This window comes from Bombus pascuorum, chromosome 7 (genome assembly GCF_905332965.1).
Source record: "Bombus pascuorum chromosome 7, iyBomPasc1.1, whole genome shotgun sequence".
Lineage (NCBI taxonomy): Eukaryota > Metazoa > Arthropoda > Insecta > Hymenoptera > Apidae > Bombus > Bombus pascuorum.
In genome coordinates this window covers 206,879-228,044 of record NC_083494.1, presented here as the reverse complement: position 1 = coordinate 228,044, position 21,166 = coordinate 206,879, and the positions used below count along the sequence as shown (strand labels likewise).

The window sequence follows — 21,166 nt, the reverse complement described above, 5'->3', positions numbered from 1 at the left end:
ATGGATAGAGCGAGATGAATCCATTGGGTTTTTTGGTTTTGGGGTCATTTAAAGTTTATTGTGTATTTAACGCGAGTAAACAACGTATACGATCTGTAAGAAAAAGTGCAAAATGAAGTTGAAGCTGTTCGAAGAATACCTGGTACTTTTGAGCCAGTACGGTAGTCAATGTTAAGGCGTGCAGCAGCTTGTTGAACCACGAAGCGAACTCTTCGAACGTTTTCGTTAAACGTAATATATAACTCAAGTAAGTGTACATTAAAGTATTTAGAACGTTTACGTTTTCACTAGCCAAATATGCACGTATGCAAAATCTATATATGCAAAATAAAAACTATATTTAGAAAATCTTCTAATGGCAAAACAAATTTCTGTTTAGGTTTTATAACTGTAACGTATGTATTCCCTGCAAAAATATGTATTTACATAAAGATGCACCGTCTAATGATAAGCTAATGATGCGCGAATGAACGATACTGAACGTTTCCTACAGATAGCTTACATAGTATGATATGGAGACATTTCTGACAAAAATATTGTATTGCTCATAATTTTAAAAATAAGCTTCGATCGTCAATTTTGTACATCTTCCCTATAGATAATAAGATGAATTGAACAACGCATAAAGAAAATTTAAAAAACGTAGCTGACCTTTATATTCTTCACGTGTCTACCTCCAAAGAAATTATCAACATCAAATGGTGTCTTCTTCGACGATATTTAACACTAGTTTAAAAAGTTTTTCAATACAGTATGTAATTTTGTAATAATTCAAAATCATCAAGTTAAATGTTCTTACGTTTACTATATTGTCTCTTAATATATAATTATGATATATATGATATATATCATACACGATATACATATTTTATTGCTTACTATGTGTTCCTTTGTAATCAGTATCTCGCATACAATACCGATACATATGATGCAGAAGCTTTCAAAATCTAAAAAATTAAACAATAAAAGTGATAAGATACGGTACACGAAATATGTGTATTTTTATGCTTTTTTTAAATCATATAATATGCCAATATTATTATTATTTTGAGATCAAAAGCTTCCGCCTTCTGTCTTATTGACACATAACTACATATGTAATTTCATCTGCCACCATATACGTTTATTATTATTCAATTAAAATTTTTTGAAACACCTATTAGAAAAAACATTTTTATTATATTGTAACAAAGATCAAGCTTACACTCGCAAAACCGAACATAGACAAATCCATAAATTTCCCAGCAGTAATTGTCAAACGTCTTTGTGATCTTATCATAAGAAGAATCACGACACGTCTGTTTCTAGGTTCTAATAAGTACCAAGAAGAACCGTAAGCTGAAGTGCTAATTGACAGGCTCTAGAATAAAATAATAAACATTTATACCTATCTCTTTGTATAATTAATAATTACTGTGTACATTTTTTAAGACGTCGTGTACGCATGTATTTTAATTACATACTAACTTTACTACTAAGATATTCCCCAGCATAGGAAAAAACAAATGCTTCCAACATAATAGCGATATAAAATAACACAATTTTCACAACTATTCTTACATCCCCGTGAGAATTAATCGCCTACAATACGATATAAAGAATAGTATAAATTATAATTGTAATCGTAACCATAAACCAATACAAAAACATTACATGTGAAATATAAATAAAATTATAATTTAAATAAGAACGATCAATGAAAAATAATATTTGTAAATATTACTTACGACTATTATTAAGAATCCTATACCGCACATGACTACTGTATTACATAATAATTGCACCAATGCAATATACGAGAATAAACTTTCGATATATTCCGAATTAAAAATAATCCGATAATGACGATTGATTAAAGATTTAATGACATTTCGCAATGGTCCATGTTTTTCATCTTTGACAGAAATACTTCCCAAAGTTTTATGTAAGATTTCTATTTGTCCACCAATATGAAGTATCTAAATAATACTTGTTACAATATAATACACATATAATATTTCAGCAACTTTTAGCAACATAATTTTACAAAATAAAGTATCTACTATATTATAAAACTTAAGTATTTCCTTCGTTCATTCGTTACTCTTTCAAAATATTGTCTATTATCTTACATTAGAATACCGAAACAAATTAAAAGGGAAGAAGATTTGTTGTCTAAAATTTAATTTTTTAGAAAATATCTTTTGACAATTTGTAAAATTAGTATAAACTTAATTGCGTATCGATTGCATAGGTCTTACAATTCCTATACGATTCTCCTATACGATAGATCCTATACGATTCTTAAACGCCTATGCTATTCAACTTGTTAAAACAAAGCAGCATGTTTACATCATACACGTAGCTTTGTTTCTAAAAATATTTATTCGTATATCTTTGAAAAAAGTATTTCAAACGTTTCGTAAAGGCTGAGCTTTATTTTCAGCGACGTATAAATACTTTTTGTATGTACTTTATGTATAACAGATTGTTAATAAACTATGAAACGAACGTGTCTTCGATTACTATCAAATACGATATCAAAACACACTTACCAATGTAATTATCAAAGCATTTAATATAGCCATGCCAATTCCAACGGCTAACAGTTGAAGGAATTGTACAAGAAATACATATTGATACACAGGATTTTCATAATATGCAAACGGAAGGTCCATTTTCATTAATAACTGTCGGGACGTTATATTGAAATCGTCTTGATCTTGACGAACAAATTGCAGAAACACACCGGCATACATAAAAACGGAAATAATATATAAGCCAAAAATCGAATATGAGCAACGGTATGCAAGTTCAGCTTTGTTCATCATAACATCTACATTAGCTTTATCAGCGGAAGAGTTGATCCAATCGTAATACATTCCCATCAACATGTTTTTAAATGTTCTGAAAAATATTATAAGACACGTGGCACGTAAACTGATAAGACAAAATTTTAGAGATAATTTCCCAATTAATTTCTCTCGAAGTTCAACTCGACGACCTTCGAACTTTTCGTTAGATCGTTCATTTTTATACGTTTACAGGAAATCTAAAAGCGCAAAATTACACAAAATATGCATAATCTGAGACTATATAAAATATCCAAGGTACAGTCCTTTCTACGATACAATACTTTGTAGGTAGAAGAATTTTTTGCAAAAATATCAATTTCCGTAAAAGTCGGCAATCAACTAATGTTTCCTATGTTAAATTGTAAGCGCGTAGGAAAGGAATCGATATTTACCCGCGTTTAATCCAAAAGCTAATTAATTTAAACAACAGTACGGTATAAGGCAAACTAGTGCTCGCACTCTCTATTACGTCTGCCAAGTTTCCAGAACCAATGTTCTTCATTATATACCGATACTGAAATACTTGTGCAGGCATGATGATAGCTACCCAAATGCATCGGGCAATAATTTCATAAGATGTATCTGGCCAAATTCCAGTCAATCGTAAGCCAATAACTACTGGACGACTGATACTTTTACTAGGTGTCATTTTAAGCCAACCGACCGATAAGTTTGGCTTTAGAAATGATTAATTATTCGGTCTTTCTTACTTCTGTATGATACAATGGAAAGTATTTGCGCTAAACTGTTTACGCATAGACGACTGAACACTGTATGTTGACAAAATTTGCTAGACGTCTCTAACGTTACTTCTTGCGTATTGGCTATATGTCTATAAAGTATTCATGGGAAACGAAGAATACAGATAAGTATAACCGATGTTGCGACTCGCAGGAGTACAGGTCATAAATATATGATTAAAGGAAGAGGAAAAGTTTACCCAATTTTCTTTCAACATCCAACATTTTCTGCTAAACCACAGGACATCGAAAGTTCGTAGCGGGAAAGTTCATTTCACGATTGTCCGAAGAATACGAAGGAAGAGAAGATTTATGAAAGAAGAGATCCGATAAAGAAAGAACAATATCCATATAATATTCATATTGAAATGAGAAAAAAAAAGATAGAAAATATGAATAAAAATATACTCGTTTCAATAGTGGTGGACAGGCATATCAAACAATTTTATACAACTCTATTGTATTATAAGAAGAAGATAAATTAGTTTTTCAACAGAGGTAAGATACGTTCGATATACATATAAATACACTTATACTTGTGTGATATACGCTTCATACACTTGAAAAAATAAAGGAAAATATAGAGGAAAAGTTACGCATTCAACGAAATTAATAAATACGTGTATTTTATATACCGTGTTAAATGATGTTGTGTTTCTGTTGGAAAATCTTTTTAGGATCGCAGTATATATGTTTTATGATAGTTTTTTGCATAAGACTATTCATGTTTCTAGTATTGTGATGGTTCGTAAATCCTGTGCAGGGAATTGTTAATAAAAAGTTCATCGCCACTGTGGGAAAACGATGTCGTTGTTGCAAATATCTCTCGTCGAAAGGTTCTAATGCATAATATGATCTTAATGTTCAGATTTTTTGGCAAAGAGTCACAAAATTTGATCAGCCGGAACAGTAATATGTAACTGTAAGTATATAATATGAGAAATGATATAACAAGTGGTTCAGTTCTTGAAACTGAACAATCGGCGTTAACAAACTATAATAAATGAAAAATTGCATCGTGGCGTAATGAGATAAATATGAAAACGAGATTAATGATACATATTTTAGGCATATTATAATATAAATAACAATTGAAAATAATAAAATTATTGACGCGAGGAGATAAATATAATTTGCCCTTTGTAATTCAATTTTCATTAATATTTATTCTATATATACTATTTATTTCTCATTATTAACACAACAATCATATTCTTTATCTTTTTGTAATTTTTTGTATAATAATCTAGGTAACGATAGCTCGAGTTAAATAGATTGCACACTTGATACGATAATTCCACATCGAAGTCACCATTTACATTTTTCAGTATAATGCCAGAAGTACCGACATATATGACGCTGAAACCTTCATAATCTATAAATGTAAAAGATAAAATAATGTCATAAAAGTGCGTCCCTTGAATAGCGATAATTTTGACAAAGCAAAAGCATAATTTCCCGTCGAAAATCAAACAGACAGTAACGTAAAAAAGATCCCGACCAGATAGAATTTTACTTTTGCGCAAAAACAAAAACTAAAGGAATCCAGACTAATATTACATATAAAAACGCATCGTACAAAGGAAATGGTACAAGAAATCTATTATCTACATATACGTATTAAAACTGATAAAATCTTTTCCGATGAAACGAAATTTGATTTAATTGAAAATAATGGAAAACTATATTTTATGCTCAATTGGTATCAGGGATATCGTAATTATTTATTTCAAAACATCCCTTTTGCAAGAGACACATATTCTCATTCTCCCGCCTGTCGGAAATCACTTGTTTTGCCAGAAGAACATTCCGTGTACTGTCTTGTTTTGTATATACATATAACAAAGTTAGATTATAAAGAACTATGAGTAACGAATTACTCCGATAACCGAAACGAACGCCAAGTATGATGTATTACGAAGGCAAAAGGTGATATACTTATTGCAAAAATCGCAACATCTTCGAAATTTACGAGAGAAACTCATATGGTATTGGCTTCAATTTGAAGATTCCAATGGCTCTCACGATTACATGCGAATATATTACCTATATGCAACAATAAGTTATTGTAATATTACTTCTTGTATTATTTCCAGTGGCTAGAAGAAGTATTGGCTCACGCCCTTATCTTACAATAAAGCATGTTATTATCAGGTACTGTAAATTTCATTTTCATAGTATTAAATTTTTGTATTCACGCGATAGTACTGACAAGTAATACGAAATTTCATTGGATTTTTAATAATGAAATAATATGTGAATGATGTAATAAATATAGCGGTGTGCCCAATAAATTTTATAGCCATTGTACTTTACATGCGCGTGTCTCACCCTAATATTACTAAAAATTCCCTTAACCATTGCTTTTACAAGTAGCTTCTACACGCCAGTTAATATACAGGGTGCGCCGTTAGAATTCGGACAGAATTCAATTTGTAGTTCCCACCATATTAGAATTCAGATGTTTGTGCTGATTGACTCTGAAGTTAGTTAAATATGTCAATAAGTCTTCTATAACCTCAAAATGACAGAACTCGTTAAGCAAAACCCGGAATACGATAGAAGAGCGGCGATTATAGAAAGTCTTCGCGCCGGGAGAACGCCGGTCGAAATTATAAAATTCTTTAGCTACCCAAGATCGACGGTATACGACATTGCTAAGAGATACGCAGCCTCAGAGTGGTTCGAGAAGGGTTCTCCTTCTCCGGCGAGAAAAGTTCAGCGTTGTCTCAAGTGAGGGCGACGTCATGCCTCCGCACTTCTTCCAAAAAGGCGAAAGAATCACAAAGGAGGTTTATTTGGAGGTCCTGAAGACAGTAATAAAGCCGTGGATGGAAATTACGGCTTCTGGAAGGCCGTATTTATTTCAACAAGATGGCGCACCTGCTCACACAAGTCATCTTGTTCAAAATTGGCTCTCTGACAATGTGGACATGTTTTGGTCGAAAGATTTCTGGCCTCCTAACAGTCCCGACCTAAACCCATTGGACTATTACGTGTGGGGCGTTATCGAGAGACAAACTAATAAATGCAGGCACCCCAACGTCAACTCCCTACGAGCTGCTATCGAGTCAGAATTCGCGACAATTAAACGCGACCAGTTGAAGTCAGCGTGCTCGCGCTTTAGAGCAAGAATAGAGCAGGTCATAGAGGCAGAGGGTGGTTACATAGAATAAAAGTTCTCAGCAAGGACCCTTTAAATGAGATATAACAACATTTTCATGTGTTTTTGTGTATTGACTTAAATAAACAACTTTCTGCACAAAACTTCTTTTGTCCGGATTCTAACGGCGCACCCTGTATATGATCTAAATGGATAGAGCATAAATAACTTACGCCTGTGAAGCTTTCCAGGGAAAGGTTTGAAAATTTTCCGAAAGTCAATGTGAAACCTCTTTGAGACCTTAATATAACAGGTATCAGAAGTCGACTCTTGTTTGGACGTAAATCGTACCAAAGCATATTGTACGCTGTGTCGCCGATTAATTGGCTCTAATAACGAAACAAATATTATAAATGAAAAGTATTAAAAACTCTCTTTTAATTATCTTTACACATTGAAGCGATGTGTTAATACGAAATACGTATGTCTTTTAGTACTTTGTAACGTAGAGAACCAGCGTATTCTTATAGAACTTTGAACGATTCGAGGAAACGAAGAAAGAATAATAAACATTTCAAAGTCAAAGAAACGTTGGCACACTTGCGAGTGCAATATATTTTTTACGGTTCCTCATTTTCTATGCCTTAAACACAATTCACTTTTACAATTCGAGAATAGAGAAAAACTACTGTAACAAAATATAATTAGCTTTGAGGGTGTTTACCTCTTCTTCATTTCGTTCGTACTTACGAAAGTTCAACTTTATCTTAAACATATTTCTCTCGTACGCTACTGTCTCCACTTAAACGCCTTGCTCTTAATATGAATTATATATATTTACAAATTTAATAAAATAAAATAAAATTAATAAAAATTATGAAAAATTTATAAGGAGATATAATTAAATAATTGATACCAAGTGCCCTTACAGTCACTATGTTTCCAAAACAATTATTCATCAAAAATATTATATGTTTTTCCAGTACAGTATATCTGATATAATGCAAATAAAAAACAAATGGATATTGTATGCAACAACCTTAATGCGAAGATATTCCCCAGCGAAACAATATATGAAAACTTCTAAGCAAATAACTATATAAAATACAATAGATTTGATCAATATAGCAAGTCCACTCTCATCGTTTACAGCCTGTAATATTCATTTCGTAGATAACACAGTGAAAAAGTAAAGTATCGTATGTGCAAATCGAATAGTCGTTACTTACAAGTACAATGAGGAATCCTTCGCAGCAAGTATTGACTGTATTTGATACAAGTTGGCTAAGAGCTATATAAGTAAAAAGTTTCTCAATTTTCTCTGCAAAACTAATGATTTCTTGATATCTACTAATGAAAAATTTTAACTTGTTCTCAGTTTTAGAAATAGCATCTGTTAAATTCTGGCACATTATGTCGATCTGACACCCTAAATGCAGTATCTGAAAATAATGTTTCAATGCCATAGGATTATTAACGATAGCTTCACTAGGGTTATAAAATTTCATGCAACAAATGTTTTGTTTAGTACGGTAATCAATTTAAAACTAAATATTTTCCCATAATTTACACTTTGAAGAAAATCAGTTTCTTAGATAACCATACAGGAAAGAAAATATATCTAGAACTACTGAACAGGAGCATAAAATTTATACTCACCATCATGAAAAGCAAGGCAGTAAACGTTCCGAACGCAAGAGCCGCTGAGAAATGAATAATAAATTGTGTAGTAACCACAAGTTCGTAATTCGGGGATTCACTCGTCTCGAAAGGTAAATCCATTTTCAAAAGAAGCTCTCGAGACATTGAATCGTTGGTTCCTTGAAACGCAATAGCGCCGGCATGATAACTAACCGTAGACGCCAGATACGAGAACATGATTATGCTAGTTACATAAAAGGAGAACAAGCTGGTTTTTGTTATCAGATTATTTATATCCATATTAGCATATTTCTGACAGTCCTCTTCCATAGTTGATAAAATATCGCAAAACAAGCTGTGAAGTATTGATATATGGAATAATCGTAAAATTGTATCAAATAAACATTATTATATTAAATAACATTTTCGCATTTTCATCTTTTTCGCTCAATTCAGAGAAGCTAGAGTGACTTCTATGGGATATATGTGGTCACGTGCGGACAAAACCTTTCTTTACCCCCCAATTTCGAGAACTCCCTCTTTTCACGCATCTCTACTAAATTCACTATCAATTATCGAACTGTATTACACGTAACGTAACACGCATGTAATAAAATAATACACACGAAGGAACATCATGCTTATTTATAATATTTTGGAAATACTGAAAAATTAAAAATTAATAAGACTAACAAGTAAATTCTGGTGAATTGTTTCAATTCATTATTGTTGTAATTATATTACTGTTGTAGCAACAATTTTTTTATGTAGCATATAACATTCGATCGACGGAATAAACATATTTTTGTCTTTTCTTTAATCTATCACTATTATTACCCGCTGTTCGAAAAACGGATTTTCATCAATGATAATTTAGTGACAAACTCAATGCCAAATCAGTCTAATAAGATTGCGGGTTTTAATGTTTATGAAAAATTTTAAGCTGCAAAATGCATGGAACAGATAATGTGCGACAATGCATATCCAAAGTACAGCAACAACAGTTGTGAAACAAATCTCTATTTTTGAATTCTACCCTTTTACCTGTATTCAATAAAGTGTCAGAGTGTAAAAGAAAAATATTATCCTTGTATTGTGTTAAGATAATGTACGGTTGCAAGGTTGATAGCTGGAAACTATCCGAAGCCGAAAGGCAAAAATTAAATAAATAACATTAAAAAAATACTTGTATTCATAAAATTATAAATTTGCGTGGGAGATCATTGTGTATATCTTTAAAATCTCATCATATTAAAAACCATACTGCCTCAAACATTAGACAAATCAATATTTAAAACACAAGATATACGAAAGATACGATACACGTATGGGCAGAATTTTTATTCATGAATCCCCATTCATTGAAAACAGGCTAACTTACCCATAATTCGTCCAAGTAACAAATAATTTGATAAACACTAGACTGAAAGGCACGGCGATGCTCAAATTTTCCGCTAAGTTCATAAGAGTGTCGGTGTTATAATGTATAACGATATATTTGTATTGATAAGTCTGAAGCGTAATTATCGCTATCACCCAACATAACTTATGTAGGAAGTGAAATGGTGTTCCAGGCCAGACGCCACAAAAATGAAGGCCAAATTTAACAGACGGGCTAATCGTGTTTAATATCATTTCACATAAAATTAATTATATCCTCTTGCTTAAATTACTTTAGGGCTTCCTTTTTATATACGAAGACTTTACACGTAGTTTCCACACGCATGCATCACTATCACCGTTAATAAAATTACAACGGGACAGAGATTCCAAGAGCCTTACTTACATGCAGTCTCACGATAAACTGAACGTTCCGCGAAAATCATGCAGAAACGTACGCAAATTATCCACGAGTGACAACCTTTCTTTCCGATTCCCAGGGTCCGCATAAATATTGCAAATAATATCACAACGATTGCAGGCTTGCTGGAAACAGAACTAGGGGACAGAAGAAGGGGATGTTGCTCAAAATATAATTCCAACTTTGTTACAACTACTGGTTTCCACGGAAAAGTGCAGAAGCAAATGCGCGACATGCAACTGCATATTAAATTAAGTTTCTTATAACTTGAAGATAATGCAAAAGTTTGGTATAGAAAACTAATACTGGAAAGTGTAATATTATATTCGATGTTGCAAAGGACGACAGAAAAACCGATCTTCAAGAGGGAGATGTGACAGATGAAGTTCGATAAACGTGCATAGGTAGCCAAAAACGTGGAAGAAGGTAATAATAATTCCTTGATAAAGTGAACTGTAATATTCACGATACTTCAAAATAAAGCACAATGTACCAATGAAGATATTGAAAGCCAAAAAGTCGCAAACATGTCGTCTAATTAATGTGATAACTTACAATGTTGCTAATGTTTCAATAATGCGATTCAACCAATTTATATTAATATTTAATTTGTAGAATCCTATGATAGTAGTCGTGACATACGTAGAATTTCTTAACACCTTGTACAATTAATGAATATTAACTTTATAAGGTTTAATTATACAATACCTAAATTTTGTAGCCTTACATGATATAGTATTTTTTCAAATAATATATCATATATGCGTACTGTGTACGTATTTTTAAAATCATATAATACGTCAGTATCAAGTTGTGACATCGAAAGCTTTCGCCCTTTCTTTGTTAATACATAATCTGTAATTACATAAGCAATTTGACATGAACATTATCAAATATCATATTTCAAACGAAATTAATACAAATTTTTCACAAGTACATATAAAAAAGTTGCTCTTCGTTTTATTACGTGATTTCTTAAAAAATACGCAAGAACTATTTCGTGTTATCCTAGTATTGCTATCTATCAAAGCTATCTTCTACCACAACATACCTTTATTTTCATTCAACTAAAATTTTTTTGATCATCTATTAGAAGAAACGTTTTATTTTCGAGGAATTAAGCAACAAACAGAACTCTAGATATCTTCGAAAATATACAATCTACAATGTACAAAGACATTGCAAAAGAATCTTTAGATGGTCCTCTTTTGTTTATCATCACTTTACATTTCTTCCTTCGTAATAGTTGTAAATACGCTGTTCCATTAAACAATATCTCTTTAAACGCATCGTCATAAATATTTACATATGAAAATTATCAGATACGTGGTATACCATATGTTGCATAAGTACACCTTAACACTATATATACTATTTATTTTTTATTCTTAATACAACAATGATATTCTCTTCCTTTTTGTAATGTTTTGTATAATAATCCAGATAACAATAGCTAGAGTTAAATAGATTGTACACTTGATACGATAATTCCACATCGAAGTTACCATTTACATTTTTCAGTATAATGCCAGAAGTACCGACATATATGACGCTGAAACCTTCATAATCTATAAATGTAAAAGATAAAATAATGTCATAAAAGTGCGTCCCTTGAATAGCGATAATTTTGACAAAGCAAAAGCATAATTTCCCGTCGAAAATCAAACAGACAGTAACGTGAAAAAGTTTTCCACCAGCTAGAATTTTACTATTTGCGCAAAAGCAAAGACTAAAGGAATTCTGACTAATATTAAATATAAAAACGCATCGTACAAAGGAAATGGTACAAGAAATCTATTATCTACGTATACGTATTAATACTGATAAAATCTTTTCCGATGAAACGAAATTTGATTTAATTGAAAATAATGGAAAACCATATTTTATGCTCAATTGGTATCAGGGATATCGTAATTATTTATTTCAAAACATCCCTTTTGCAAGAGACACATGTTCTCATTCTCCCGCCTGTCGGAAATCACTTGTTTTGCAAGAAGAACATTCCATGTACTGTCTTGTTTTGTATATACATATAACAAACTTAGATTATAAAGAACTAAGAGTTACGAATTACTCCGATAACCGAAACGAACGCCAAGTATTATGTATTACGAAGGCAAAAGGTGATATACTTATTGCAAAAATCGCAACATCTTCGAAATTTACGAGAGAAACTCATATGGTACTGGCTTCAATTTGAAGATTCCAATGGCTCTCACGATTACATGCGAATATATTACATATATGCAATAATAAGTAATATTAATTCTTGTATTATTTCCAGTGGCTAGAGAAGTATTGGCTCAAGCCCTTATTTACCACTACAACGTGTTTTTAACACGTCCTGTAAATTTCATTTTCATAGTATTAAATTTTTGTATTCACGCGATAGTACTGCCAAGTGATACGAAATTTCATTGGATTTTCAATAATGAAATAATATGTGAATAATGTAATAAATATAACGGTGTACACAATAAATTTTATAGCCATTGTACTTTACATGCGCGTGTCTTACCCTAATAATACTAAAAATTCCTTTAACCATTGCTTTTACAAGTAGCTTCTACACGCCAGTTAATATATATGATCTAAATGGATAGAGTATAAATAACTTACGCCTGTGAAGCTTTCCAGGGAAAGGTTTGAAAATTTTCCGAAAGTCAATGTGAAACCTCTTTGAGACCTTAATATAACAGGTATCAGAAGTCGACTCTTGTTTGGACGTAAATCGTACCAAAGCATATTGTACGCTGTGTCGCCGATTAATTGGCTCTAATAACGAAACAAATATTATAAATGAAAAGTATTAAAAACTCTCTTTTACTTATCTTTACACATTGAAGCGATGTGTTAATACGAAATACGTATGTCTTTTAGTACTTTTTAACGTAGAGAACTAGCGTATTATTATAGAACTTTGAACGATTCGAGAAAACGAAGAAAGAATAATAAACATTTCAAAGTCAAAGAAACGTTGGCACACTTGCGAGTGCAATATATTTTTTACGGTTCCTCATTTTCTATGCCTTAAACACAATTCACTTTTACAATTCGAGAATAGAGAAAAACTACTGTAACAAGATATAATTAGCTTTGAGGGTGTTTACCTCTTCTTCATTTCGTTCGTACTTACGAAAGTTCAACTTTATCTTAAATATATTTCTCTCGTACGCTACTGTCTCCACTTAAACGCCTTGCTCTTAATATGAATTATATATATTTACAAATTTAATAAAATAAAATAAAATTAATAAAAATTATGAAAAATTTATAAGGAGAAACAATTAAATAATTGATACCAAGTGCCCTTACAGTCGCTATGTTTCCAAAATAATTATTCATCAAAAATATTATATGTTTTTCCAGTACAGTATATCTGATATAATGCAAATAAAAAACAAATGGATATTGTATGCAACAACCTTAATGCGAAGATATTCCCCAGCGAAACAATATATGAAAACTTCTAAGCAAATAACTATATAAAATACAACAGATTTGATCAGTATAACAAGTCCACTCTCATCGTTTATAGCCTGTAATATTCATTTCATACATGACGCAGTGAAAAAGTAAAGTATCGTATACGCAATTCAAATAGTCAGTACTTACAAGTACAATGAGGAATCCTTCGCAGCAAGTATTGACTGTATTTGATACAAGTTGGCTAAGAGCTATATAAGTAAAAAGTTTCTCAATTTTCTCTGCAAAACTAATGATTTCTTGATATCTACTAATGAAAAATTTTAACTTATTTTCATTTTTAGAAAAATCATCTGTTAGATTCTGGCACATTATGTCGATTTGACATCCTACATGCACTATCTAAAAATAATAATTTCAATGCTATAAGACTATTAGCGATAGCTTCAGTAGGGTCATAAAATTTCGTGCAACAAAAGTTTTGTTTAGTACGGTAATCGTAATAAAAATAAATATTTTTGCACGATTTACACTCTACAAAAACTGTTTCTTAGATAATCATATTCGAAGGAAAATATATCTATAACTGCTCAACAGAAATATGAAATTTATACTTGCCATCATGAAAAGCAGGGCAGTAAACGTTCCGAACGCAAGAGCCGCTGAGAAATGAATAATAAATTGTGTAGTAACCACAAGTTCGTAATTCGGGGATTCACTCGTTTCGAAAGGTAAATCCATTTTCAAAAGAAGCTCTCGAGACATTGAATCGTTGGTTCCTTGAAACGCAATAGCGCCGGCAAGATAACAAACCGCTGACACCAGATACGAGGACATGATCATGCTAGTTACATAAAAGGAGAACAAGCCGGTTTTTGTTATCAGATTATTTATATCCATATTAGCATATTTCTGACAGTCCTCTTCCATAGTTGATAAAATATCGCAAAACAAGCTGTGAAATATTGATATATGATGTAATTGTTAAATTGTATCAAATAAACATTATTATATAGGAATTTTATTCAAGAGTTATCTCTGATTCTGGGAAGTAAGCTAGTGTTGCGAGATGGTTTTACACGTAAAAATAAATTCATGTATGTTGCATTCGTAAATTTAAAACTAAGAATAATTTATAACAAAACAACATAAATACATAAACATACTCAACACTACAAAGTAGCTTTCATTTTAGGTTCCACTGAGTTGCAAGGTAGATAGCTGAAAACTATCCGAAGCCAAAAGCCAAGAATTAAATAAATAACATTAATAAAATACTTGTATTTATAAAAATGTAAACTTTTGTGGGAGTTCATTGTGTATATCTTTAAAATCTCATCATATTAAAAACCATACTGCTTTAAAAATAAACAAATCAATATTTGAAACAAAAGATATACGAAAAATATGATACATGTATAGGTAGAATTTCTACTCATGAATCTCCATTGAAGACAAGGTTACTTACCCATAATTCGTCCAAGTAACAAATAATTTGATAAACACTAGACTGAAAGGCACGGCGATGCTCAAATTTTCTGCTATGTTCATAAGAGTATCGGTGTTATAATGTATAACGATATATTTGTATTGATAAGTCTGAAGCGTAATTATCGCTATCACCCAACATAACTTATGTAGGAATTGAAATGGTGTTCCAGGCCAGACGCCACAGAAATGAAGACCAAATTTAACAGACGGGCTAATCGTGTTTAATATCATTTCACATAAAATTAATTATATCCTCTTGCTTAAATTACTTTAGGCCTCCCTTTTCATATACGAATACTTTACACGTAATTTTCACACGCATGCATCACTATCACCGTTAATAAATTTACAACGGGACAGAGATTCCAAGCGCCTTACTTACATGCAGTCTCACAATGAACTGAACGTTCCGCGAAAATCATGCTGAAACGTACGCAAATTATCCACGAGTGACAACCTTTCTTTCCGATTCCCATGATCCGCATAAATATTGCAAATAATATCACAACGATTGCAGGCTTGCTGGAAACAGAACTAGGGGACAGAAGAAGAGGATGTTGCTCAAAATATAATTCCAACTTTGTTACAACTACTGGTTTCCACGGAAAAGTGCAGAAGCAAATGCGCGACATGCAACTGCATATTAAATTAAGTTTCTTATAACTTGAAGAAAATGCAAAAGTTTGGTATAGAAAACTAATACTGGAAAGTGTAATATTATATTCTTTGTTACAAAGGACGACTGAAAAACCGATCTTCAAGAGGGAGATCTGACAGATTAAGTTCGATAAACGTGCATAGGTAGCCAAAAACGTGGAAGAAGGTAATAATAATTCCTTGATAAAGTGAACTGTAATATTCACGATACTTCAAAATAAAGCACAATGTACCAATGAAGATATTGAAAGCCAAAAAGTCGCAAACATGTCGTCTAATTAATGTGATAACTTACAATGTTGCTAATGTTTCAATAATGCGATTCAACCAATTTATATTAATATTTAATTTGTAGAATCCTATGATAGTAGTCGTGACATACGTAGAATTTCTTAACACCTCGTACAATTAATGAATATTGATTTTATAAGGTTTAATTATGCAATACCTAAATTTTGTTGCCTTACATGATATAGTATTTATTTAAATAATACATTTTTATATATGAATTTGCTATCATATTCCAGTCCATTTATATATTTAATTATATATACCATTATATGTGTATATATAACATATATGTAGATACATATATTATATACTCATTTTATTTCTTATGATGAGCTCCTGTGTAATCAGTACATGGCATACAATACCGATACGTATGATGCGGATGCTTTTAAAATCTAAAAAGTTAAAAGAATACAAGTGATATCATGCAGTATAGCAAATATGCGTACTGTGTATGTATTTTTAAGATCATATAATACGTCAGTATCAAGTTGTAACATCGAAAGCTTTCGCCCTTTCTTTGTTAATACATAATCTGTAATTACATAAGCTATTTGACATGGACATTATCAAATATCATATTTCAAACGAAATTAATACAAATTTTTCACAAGTACATATAAAAAAGTTGCTCTTCGTTTTATTACGTGATTTGTTAAAAAATACGCAAAAACTATTTCGTGTTATCCTAGTATTGCTATCTATCAAAGCATTCTTCTACCACGACATACGTTTATTTTTATTCGATTAAAATTTTTTGAAACGTCCATTAGAAAAAACATTTTTTTACGAAAAACTATGCAACAAACAGAACTCTAACTTGATCACTCACGATATCTTCGAAAATATGCATTCTAACAACGAAATGTTTTATTTACAAGAGGTGGTTATTTACGAAATATTAAAGTGATCTTGAATTTACTAAACGACCATCTTTGATTGTATTAAATTTTATCCATTCTGAGTCTCATAATTATCGAACGTTGTTTTTTAATCTTATTATTAAGCGTGCAGATCAATTCGTGTCCTTACAAATTCATCTGTTACTTCATCTTAAATTCAAATATTTGACCCGCTTTATGATTTACTGCAACCCGACGAAATGACTAATTTCGAGAATTATCAATAACAACTGATGCATTCGAGTGACGATATCAACGATTGAACTCAACGAGTGATAGTACTGCACGATAACGCGTGTCGCAACGGTGAAACTAAAGCATGCAACTAAGAATGTCTATGAAAATCTGCGTAACGCAGCTTATTTGTCATATTATAATCTGTTTGTGCGGGATTTAATATATTTCAAAAGATGAATAATGACATTGCTAACTTTACTCTGACAAAACCGTCACCTTTTACAAAAGGCGGTTCGCCAATTGTCCGAGGAATAGGATTTTTTCTAAATAAACAACAAATCTAGGGAAAAAGGCCATAAATCAATTTGCACGCTTATCGTTATCGATATGTTAGATTGTTACATTTCTAATGAAATTTGATAATCTTTTGTATAATATATACACACATAGAAAATTTCTACACGTGTTGGCATACTTTCGTGAGTCACTGTATTCATCATGACACTATGCTCACTATATCGTAACAAAAATCAAGCTTACAGTTGCAAAGCCGATCATAGACAAATCCATAAATTTCCCAGCAGTAATCGTTAAACTTCTTTGTGATCTTATCATAAGAAGAATCACGACACGTCTATTTCTAGGTTCTAATAAGTACCAAGAAGAACCGTAAGCTGAACTGCTAACTGACAGGCTCTGGAATAAAATGATAAATATTTATACTTACCCTTTTGTATAGTTAATAGTTACCGTATAGATTCTGTAAGACGTCGTGTACGCATATATTTTAATTAAATACTAACTTTATTACTAAGATATTCACCAGCATAGGAAAAAATAAATGCTTCCAACGTAATAGCGATATAAAATAAGAAAATTTTCATAAGTACTTTTATGTCACCGTATGAATTAACCGCCTACAATAATATAAAAAATATTATAAGTTATAGGCATAATCGTAATCATAAACTGATATAAAAAATTAAATGTAGTATATGTATAAATAAAATTTTAATTTAATTAAGAACAATGCAAAAATAATGTTTTAATGTCATGGAAAAACGACATTTGCAAATATTACTTACAACTATTATTAAGAAACCTATACAACATATGACGATTGTATTACATAATAATTGCATCAAAGCAATATACGAGAATAATTTTTCGATATATTCCGAATTAAGGATAATCCGGTAATGATGATCGGTTAAAGATTTAATGACATTTCGTAACGATCCATGTTTTTCATCTTTGATAGAAATATTTTCTAGAGCTTCGTGTAACATTTCTATTTGTCCGCCGATATGAAGTATCTGAATAATATTTAGTATAATATAATACACGTATAGTATCTCACCGATCTTCAGCAACATAACTTTGTAAAAAACGTACTACGTCGTAGCACCCAAGTATTCCCCATTCGAAAAACTTTTCTATACTCGTCTATGTTCAATGATATCTTATTTTTAGGGCCATGTAATCTTTCATTCAAATATCTGTTACTTTTTCAAAATATTATTTACTACTATCTTATATCGAATTATTTAAAAAACAAATCGAAAGCGTAGAAAAGAATTTATGAAAAGATAAGATTTTTCTCTATGGCTTATTTGCTTATCGACTTTACGAATCTTACAGTTACTATACACTTTTACCATCTTTCATAGTGATCTCTCGTAATGATTGGAATAATTATTAAAATTGTAAAATTATTAGATACGTGGTACACTATATGTTAAATAGGTACACCCTAACACAAAGTTGTATTTAGGATTAAACACGAACTGAAAGCTCTTGCAAAGCGCATAGTGGGCATTATATTTTTAACTGGCTATAATATTATTTATTTTTAACTAATAGCACGGTGTGTACAAAAGGTATTCAAGAGGTAGCTTTATTTTTCGACCAAAAGATTTCTTATTAGATTCTACATTTCATTTCCGTAGTATCAAATTTTTGTAGTTACACGAAAGTACTACCAAATAATATGAAATTTATCGTAGTCGGATCTAATTAACTACTATAGTATATAATAATATATAAATATACTATAATATATAAATGCACAATGATAAACGCAGTGATGCACAAATACTTTTTGTATCCACTGCCTGTGTGCAGTTTGTTGATAAAACGTGAAATAAATGTACTTTTGATTACTACGTTAAAACATACTGACCAATGTAATTATCAAAGCATCTAACATAGCAATGCTAATTCCAGTAGCTAATAGTTGAAGAAATTGTACAACAAATACATATTCGTAGATTGGACTTTCATAATATGCAAACGGTAGGTCCATTTTTATTAACAATTGTCGAGATGTTATATTAAATCCGTCATCCTGATCCTGACGACTGAATTCCAGGAACATACCGCCGTATATAAAAACGGCACTAGCGTATACGCCAATAATTAAGTTTGAGCAACGGTATGCAAGTTCAGCTTTGTTTATCATGACATCTACGTTAAGTTTGGCGGTAGAATTGTCGATCCAATCGCGAGACATTCCTATCAATATGTTTTTAAATATTCTGAAAAATATTGTTATACATGCAGCACATAAATTGATAAGAACAAATTATAAAAGCCATTTAATTTCATTTAATTTCTTTTTAAGCTCATCTCCGCTATGTTCAAACTTATCGTTCATTTGAGAATGCCGATCTTTATGCGTTCATAGGAAATTTGAAAGTGCAAACATATACAGAATGTGCATAATGTGAAAGTATATAAAATATCCAAAGTTTTTTTTTCAAGTTTTTACTTTTTTAGATATACTGTCAAAAATATGAGTTTGCATGAAAAGCCGCAGTCTGGTTATTATGTTTGACATAGTAAACCGGAAATATGTAAGAAAGGAATTAACATTTACCCGCGTTTAATCCAGAAGCTAATTATTTTAAAGAAGAGTAGACTATAAGGCAAAGTAGTGCTCACACTGTCTACTACGTCTGCCAAGTTTCCAAAACTAATATGCTTTATTATATACCGATATTGAAATACTTGCGCAGACATCATGTTAACTACCCAAATGCATCGGACAATAATTTCGTAAGATGAACCTGGCCAAATTCCGATCAATCGTAGGCCAATTACTACTGGACGACTGATACTTCTACTAAGTATCATTTTAAACGAAGTTTAAAGTGATAAGTTTGGTTTTAGAAATTATTAGTGTTTGTTATTCGGTTCTTCTTATTTCTGCATGATACGATGAAAAGTATTCGCGTTAAAACCGTTTGTGCATAGACGACTGAACACTGTATGCTGAAAATATTTGTGAAACGTCTCGGATGTTACTTCTTGCGCATTGGCCGTGTGTCCATAAAGTATTCATGGAAAACAAAGGATACAGATAAGTATAACCGAAGTTGCAACTTGTAGAGTTAGAAGCCATAAATATATGATTAAAGGAAAAGAAAAAGTTTACCCAATTTGTTTTTCAATGTCCAACATTTTCTGCTAAAACACAGAATATTGGAAATTTGTAGTAAGGAAATTCATTTCACGTTTGTCTGTGGAATACGAAGGAACGGAAGATTTATACAAAAAGGAATTCGATAAAGGAGAAAGAACGATAAAATGGTAGAATTCTAACATTCAAATAAGAAAAAGAGAAAAATATATTTGTTTCAATAGCGATAGGCAGGTATATCAAACAATTTTATAGAAATCTATCGTATGATAAGGAAAGGCTAAGTTTATTTTGAAGAATAAACTTAGGTTCTTACCAATCAGATATGTTCAATTTATGTATAAATACACTTATACTTTCGTGATATACATATTATTCTGTATATTTATAATATATTAGATATTTCATATATATCCCATACAACTGGGACAAGCTATAGGGTAAGCATACCTAAGCTAGTAGAAAAACGAAAGTGATTTCATTAGACAAAATTGAGCGGTTTCCAATGACGTATTATATGACCTAGTATAGATGGTCAGTGCAAAAGTGGTAGCGTTTTTAATATTTAAAAATCCCTGTTATTTTTCCAAATGGAACCATAGATTTTGTCATACATCGATCGAATAATTTTTGTAATACTGCACGTGGTAGAATTATAGCTCTTGTGATATAAATAAGACTA

At 31.3% G+C, this 21,166-nt stretch overlaps 4 protein-coding genes across 6 annotated transcripts; all 4 read right to left on the bottom strand.

Annotated features, from left to right (window-relative positions):
* Window positions 1-242: 242 nt before the first annotated feature.
* On the bottom strand, window positions 243-3,150 carry LOC132909045 (odorant receptor 4-like). Its single transcript, XM_060963641.1, has 5 exons — window positions 2,535-3,150; window positions 1,728-1,958; window positions 1,468-1,581; window positions 1,205-1,360; window positions 243-947 (listed from the first exon to the last, which is right to left on the bottom strand). The coding sequence occupies exons 1-5, from the start codon at window positions 2,871-2,873 to the stop codon at window positions 897-899; spliced, it is 891 nt and encodes a 296-aa protein (XP_060819624.1). The 5' UTR covers window positions 2,874-3,150; the 3' UTR covers window positions 243-896.
* A 334-nt stretch (window positions 3,151-3,484) lies between these two features.
* Window positions 3,485-10,786, bottom strand: LOC132909044 (odorant receptor 4-like). The gene is made up of 6 exons (XM_060963640.1): window positions 9,700-10,786; window positions 8,337-8,673; window positions 7,907-8,119; window positions 7,717-7,830; window positions 6,911-7,066; window positions 3,485-4,949 (listed from the first exon to the last, which is right to left on the bottom strand). The coding sequence occupies exons 1-6, from the start codon at window positions 9,951-9,953 to the stop codon at window positions 4,899-4,901; spliced, it is 1,125 nt and encodes a 374-aa protein (XP_060819623.1). The 5' UTR covers window positions 9,954-10,786; the 3' UTR covers window positions 3,485-4,898.
* A 695-nt stretch (window positions 10,787-11,481) lies between these two features.
* LOC132909009 (odorant receptor 4-like) lies at window positions 11,482-15,312 on the bottom strand. Of its 2 annotated transcripts, XM_060963582.1 has the most exons (6): window positions 15,014-15,312; window positions 14,160-14,500; window positions 13,735-13,943; window positions 13,545-13,658; window positions 12,739-12,894; window positions 11,482-11,687 (listed from the first exon to the last, which is right to left on the bottom strand). In XM_060963582.1, the coding sequence occupies exons 1-6, from the start codon at window positions 15,265-15,267 to the stop codon at window positions 11,637-11,639; spliced, it is 1,125 nt and encodes a 374-aa protein (XP_060819565.1). In that variant the 5' UTR covers window positions 15,268-15,312; the 3' UTR covers window positions 11,482-11,636. The 2 variants fall into 2 exon arrangements, with proteins under 2 accessions (XP_060819565.1, XP_060819566.1); XM_060963583.1 differs by lacking the exon at window positions 13,545-13,658 and having other exon boundaries at window positions 15,014-15,298.
* Window positions 15,313-15,570: 258 nt separating this feature from the next.
* LOC132909003 (odorant receptor 85b-like) lies at window positions 15,571-21,081 on the bottom strand. Of its 2 annotated transcripts, XM_060963565.1 has the most exons (6): window positions 19,942-21,081; window positions 19,246-19,600; window positions 18,149-18,379; window positions 17,867-17,980; window positions 17,604-17,759; window positions 15,572-16,379 (listed from the first exon to the last, which is right to left on the bottom strand). In XM_060963565.1, the coding sequence occupies exons 1-6, from the start codon at window positions 20,196-20,198 to the stop codon at window positions 16,329-16,331; spliced, it is 1,164 nt and encodes a 387-aa protein (XP_060819548.1). In that variant the 5' UTR covers window positions 20,199-21,081; the 3' UTR covers window positions 15,572-16,328. The 2 variants fall into 2 exon arrangements, with proteins under 2 accessions (XP_060819549.1, XP_060819548.1); XM_060963566.1 differs by lacking the exon at window positions 17,867-17,980 and having other exon boundaries at window positions 15,571-16,379.
* Between the last annotated feature and the right edge of the window lie 85 nt (window positions 21,082-21,166).